Source organism: Haemaphysalis longicornis, unplaced genomic scaffold (genome assembly GCF_048455015.1).
Source record: "Haemaphysalis longicornis isolate Haplotype H1 unplaced genomic scaffold, Haemaphysalis longicornis Haplotype H1 scaffold_2, whole genome shotgun sequence".
NCBI lineage: Eukaryota > Metazoa > Arthropoda > Arachnida > Ixodida > Ixodidae > Haemaphysalis > Haemaphysalis longicornis.
In genome coordinates, this window is record NW_027526295.1 from 178,982,826 (window position 1) to 178,988,825 (window position 6,000).

Below are 6,000 nucleotides of genomic sequence, written 5' to 3' on the forward strand. Positions count from 1 at the left end.
CAACACTTTTTTCAACTTAAAAAAAATCTTAATTGCTTGCAGAACGTAGTCACCCAACGCACCCAATACTTAGAATAAGGGTCGCAAAGTACCTCATCCAAAAATTACTGCTCTATGCCCATCAGATAACGTGTAAACTCGCTCAAAAGATTCTTCTCTCTATCCCGGTCTTGATGTTCTTCGACGGCCCGAATTACGTCACTGAGGCTGTTGGCCGGTTTTCCTTCAGTTGCAGCAATGAACGCTTTTCGATAGCAACTTAAAAAAAAGCCACAAAAACAAAGCAGAAACGGAAGGCGTATCTGGTGCGACGAGCAAATCACGCAGTGCCGCTCCGTGCTGGCGATAACTAGCTTTCGCAGTGCTTCCAGACGTGAAAGAAAGAGTGAATGCGCTTGTCGAAAGTGTTGCAGGATCCCTTAAAGTGCACGCTTACCGTAGATGCGGAACGCGTAGAAAACCTTGACGTCCCGTGGCGAGGGCTCGCTGAACACGGACAGCATGTCCAGGAAGTCGTCGAAGGTCATGTTGCCGCTTCCGTCGTGCGAGAACACCTTGCAGATCCGCTCCTTGAACGGGTTCTCCTGTAATGCGTGTCATCTATGAGTGCCGAAAATAAATTAATGGAAGATGCATCGGCGTATCTTTGGGAAGGCGTGACCGACTCGTCCCTCTCTCTCCCTCGCGAACTGGAGGCTCGGCCATTGGCTGCAGAGCTCAGTGTGTGCACGTGATCAGCTGACAGGTACTCGCTAAAGCAGTGCTGTTGCCGCGGTAACGCTCCCGCACTACCAAGCCTTTGTTACGAGCGTTTGGTGTTAATGTCGCAACGGGTAAAATCTCAACCTGCGACATGCGGTAGTCATTGTTTAATGCGTAAGGCATTCTTTTCCAAATGCCATACAGCAACAACCGTGTAACACTGTGTATCTGCACAAAAATGCGCAACTGACGAAGTAAACACACTTATTCGTTTTAATAAAGGGTAACTAGAGACAACTGATCGTAAAAATACAGAAGTACAAAAATGCAAAAAAACTAAAAAGTAGTAAAAATGGACTGACAAAATCGAAAATGTCTATCGTACACACTGCCCTCACGAGATGAATGCAAGAATAAAAAGCTCCCAAGAACAAACCTTGTAAAGCCCCGAATGTGCACAAAATTGCATAATTGACGCAATTAACGCATTTAATCGTAATAATTAAGTGAATTGCGCTTATTCGGCCGAAAATACAAAATGCAAAGAATGAAATAAAAGAAGTTCGGGGAACGCTCAGAACTTTCTAAAAATGTGCAGGCGAAACCCTAGCTGCACCTTCTGTTGACCTGCTGCTGAACTTTCTGTTGAGCTTTGCGGCTTCGCCCATCACCAGTTGACCAGGTTCCTGGACGGCACCCCCGAAGTTCTTTCCGCTCGTTAGCCATCGCCCTTTCCCGGCGCGCGCGGCGTCGCCCTTTTAACACGAAAGAGTTTTATTCCTGGATACACAGACTTCACTGACCTCATATCGGTGACGGAAATGACGCCAGTACAACGAAGCAAGCGGCCTGTAAAGGGTGCACCCCTGCACACAGGTTCTTCTTGCGGGGAAGCAACCTTTAGTACTAAAGAGTACGTTATACTTTGGGTTGTTCGTTTTCGGGTTTTATATTTTAATATGAAAGTCTTTTATGCCGGGATACACCAAGATTTCGCTGACGTCATATCCGTCCCTGAAATGACACCAGTACACCTTTGCCGAAACGACCCACCAGCAGAACGTCGCTAGCCAAGCACAGCCACAAGACAGCTGCCGACCCGCAAATCATGCTCAGCTGCAGATTTCGCCGCACATTTCACTTTCGTTTTAGGGGCGAAGCTCCTTAAGTCATGGGTCTGTCCATCCCTTGTGTCTCGTGGTACGTGACCGCCGCATGCTTTCGGAGATGTCGCAAAGTGGGCCGCGTTGCACGCGCAAGAACCGGCTGCAACCGGCAGCGCAAACTCGGCACCGGGAGCGCGAGCTTGTCTGTGTTCGCCAACGGAGGCGCGAGCGCACGTGCACTGCGAGGGGGAGATCACGCAAGAGATCACGCCACGAACGCAGGCAGTCGTTCTCGGAGATCGAACGAGACGCAAGGACCTTTGCTCGTTTCCTCTCGTCTTGTTCGGGCACAAGTTCGCCCTAAATAAAAGTTCTTTCTTTACCGTTGTGTCCCATCCTACGTGACAAATTGTGGTGGAGGTGCGGGGTAGTCCTCGATGGCGCGGGGTCTTTCACCAGGTCTGGGCCTGGGAGCATTGACTCCGAAAATAAAAGTTGATTTGTACAATGTACGCACACAGTCTTACGTCTTTCTTAATGATGTAATGGGCGAACTTTCACGGGAGAGTTACGGTTACCGATGATCTCCCCCTCTCGAGCTTCGCCCCACTTATCATCATTCATTCCGTGGATATGGCGTGATTTTTTTTACTCATTCCTGAATCAACCACAGCTTTTTCAGAGTCCCCCCTCTCGCACTGTTGTTCCTCTAGGGAATCCTGGCGTGCGATGGACTCACGATTCCCGGCTCGCGCGGCTTCAACTTGTTTTGGACCACCTATTTTCCGAACCTCACAAAGCGTGTGATTGAAGCAGAGAGATTTAGGCATGCCGCCTTAAAACTAAAAAGAATAAAGCCGAACGAATGAAATAAAAAGAAGTTCTCTCTAAAACACTGGCGTCACATTACAGAGACCAAAACTGCGTGATCGCAGGGCGAAGTTGTGACGTTTAACCGTTGTTATAGTGTAAACAACACAAACAATGTTATTGTATAAGCGTTAGCACAATCTAAACGTTCATCACTAAAAAAGAAGAAGCAAATATATATTAAAAATAGGAAAACACCCAAACGAATTTAACTATTCATAGCCAGATCTGACCACAAAAAGCTCGCTATTAAGACACGCGGTGTAAAAGTGATCACACATTAGTACAGTCAATTCTCCTCATTTGTACAGATTCTCTTTTTATCTCGCGCAGTGGTCACCGGGAAGGGGGAGCGAGGGAGTGCACGTGCCTTGAGCTCGGGCATCTTCTCAATCTTCTCCATGGGGACGGCGATGGTGTGTGCCTCATTCCCCGTCATCACGATGGGAACCCGCTGGCTGTCCAGCTCGCGGAACCGCTTCTGCACCCTGCCACCACGACCACCCAGCAGCGGGCACGCACGAGGAGGGTAAAAAGAGCAAGAGCATTTCTCGAGTAAAAACTCTTCAGCTGCCGTTGCAGTGCGAGCAAAGAATAATAGCTGAAAATTACACGTTATTTACAGATCTGGCAGCTATCGTGGCTTCCGCAGCACGGCATACCGTTGCTGCAAACGAACGTTACAGCGTATTTTTGAGCATCGTACTCTCTTAGCCGAATAACAAAGATTTGTGATTTTATATATTCTTCGCTTACATATATCATCTTGGCACACGTTGCAATAGTTTTTGTGCGTCTGCGTATGGTTTTGAGCGAATCACTAGCATATCTCATTCTCGGCTTGTTTGCGAAGGGCAGACGGAAATAAAAGCGAAAGGGATGAAACATTTTGAAGTTGTTTGGTTAGCTGCTGGCCTCTGCTCATTCCGCAAATGAGGTACTGTGCGTTACTTTAATGAAACACTTAGTTATAGCCAAGAGCATTCCCCAAGACCACATCCACACTATTAGCACGGGTTCCTGGTTGGAGGGCCGTAATTTATGCTCTGGCTGAAGCGTTTACAACTCTTATCGATGTGCGCCATTTCACACGTCTGCGAGGCTAGCCTGGCTGACCTCGCCTGCTCATTAAAGGGCTGGTGAAGAGCTTTTCAAAAAAAATTTGTTGGGGGCATCACATTATGGTTTTCCTGACGCTGAATTCGAAAAACATGTTTATTTTCAGTGTAAATACACCCAAACCATCTTTTTTCGTCAAAACAAACGACCCCTGCCCGAGGGCACGGTGAGAGCCCTGGCTGCCTTTCCGAATTGTCTGGCGGCATATGACGTCATATTCGGAAGTGCCGGCGCTGCGGGGACCGCACAGCCTGAAGATATCATTCTGTTCCCGTTCAGATACGGGCTAGAACGTCCTCTGGTGAATGGAGGGCTCACACAATCTTTCCTTAGAATAGGAGATCCTGAGGGAAGTATAAACAAAACAGGTTCGCTTGCGGCGAGCTTTAGAAAGGGGTTCTCCCCCGACGACTCATGGCTGACTTGTTTCTCGGGTGCAGGGAAGTTGCGCAGATATTGGTTCGCCGCTTTCACTACCAGCGCTAGCCACAATTCCTAGCACAATTTTTCAACCCACCATCATCCCCATCCTCGAATGTGGAACTTTCATCGGAAAGACGCGTTTTGGCAGCCGAGCTCAGAAGATTGGACAATCAACAGTTCAAGCTAGAGACTATTCTAGGACAAAGACCCCTACAATCGACTTCGCAGAAGGCAACAAAAGCCCTTCTGCGTTTTATGAAGGACACAGGTTTAGCTGAGAGACTCTAGTGCCCACGAAGTGACTAAAGCGTGTGCGCGACCCCGCTCTTATCCCCCCTTTTTCGCCTGCAATCTCTTTTATCCCCTGAACACCCCTTCCCCAGTGCCGAGTAGCAGAGGTCGGCAAACTCACTCATGAGTCCACTCACTCAGACTCATTTGGACTCAAACTCACGCGTGAGTTTGAGTTTGAGTGAGCGCGAGGCTAGTGTGGCATGGTGAGTTTGAGCTTGAGTGAGTTTGAGCCGAGTGATCACGACTGAGTTTGAGTCCGATTGAGTTTGAGTCCATTTTGAGTTCTGAGTACATTTTGAGTTTGAGTCCATTTTGAGTTCTGAGTACATTTTGAGTTTGAGTCCATTTTGAGTTCTGAGTACAATTTGAGTTTGAGTCCATTTTGAGTTTTGAGTGCATTTTGAGTTTGAGTCCATTTTGAGTTCTGAGTACACTTTGAGTTTGAGTCCATTTTGAGTTCTGAGTACATTTTGAGTTTGAGTCCATTTTGAGTTTGAGTTCATTTTGAGTTCTGAGTACAATTTGAGTTTGAGCTCATTTTGAGTTCTGAGTACATTTTGAGTTTGAGTCCATTTTGAGTTTGAGTCCATTTTGAGTTCTGAGTACATTTTGAGTTTGAGTCCATTTTGAGTTCTGAGTACATTTTGAGTTTGAGCACATTTTGAGTTTGATTACATATTGAGTTTGGAGTACATTTTGAGTTCTGAGTAAATAAAAGTTTTAAGTCCATTTGGAGTTTGAGTACATATGAGTAGCCTAGCAGGCAGCTATGGTTGGCTGTTAAGTTTCATGCGGCACTGTGGGCTCGGAATTCAAGTTACCTGCGGGTATGGCACCAATCGCGATCTGCATGATCGGTTGGGAGGGAGGTGGTGTCTGATTTTTTTTTTAGTTTCTTGTTGAATTTTTATGGCCATAAGCATTTGCTGTATACCTAATTTTCGCGGCTGGGCGCGTGAGTGATAATTGACTGGTGAGGCCATAAAAAAGGGTTGTCTTAACTTTTCCTCCTGACGGATCCACTAAGAGCGTGGGAAAGGGTGGTGGGAAAGCACACGGCGGCGCTGGCGTGCTGGTTGTTCGCCTGCTACAGTTAACGGCTTGATATACTAGCGGGTCACAAAGGAAGAGGTGAGAGCCGGGGGGAAATGGGGGCAGGGGCTGTCCTTTCTACTGTTTCAAATGAATTAGCTGAATTGACTGGGCAGCGCCCCTTAAGACAGAATAATGACCACATTAGATTGGGTGAAAAGTTAAACTGATGAGGCTAAGGCGTGTAAGGTATCAAATGAAAGGTCCGGATTAACGGAATCACGCGGGGTAAATAAAAAAAATGCTTCCTGATTGTAGTCATCAGGCAGTCATAATTAGTCATAGATTGGGTTAAAATTCAAAATGACGCTGCGAGGGCATGTGGGGAATCAAATTCAAGGTCTCGATGTGGGGAATCATTCGGGACGAACATGAGATATGGATATATCATGAC

At 47.0% G+C, this 6,000-nt stretch overlaps 1 protein-coding gene across 1 annotated transcript in view; it reads right to left on the reverse strand.

Moving 5' to 3' along the window:
* Nucleotides 1-6,000, reverse strand: part of Cib2 (Calcium and integrin binding family member 2) — a 33,897-nt gene that overhangs the window by 21,485 nt on the left and 6,412 nt on the right. Inside the window, exons 3-4 of the mRNA XM_077698796.1 lie at nt 3,049-3,166; nt 437-584 (exon numbers count right to left, since the gene is read on the reverse strand). Coding sequence (XP_077554922.1) covers nt 437-584; nt 3,049-3,166 — 266 coding nt within the window. The remainder of the gene's footprint in view (nt 1-436; nt 585-3,048; nt 3,167-6,000) is intronic.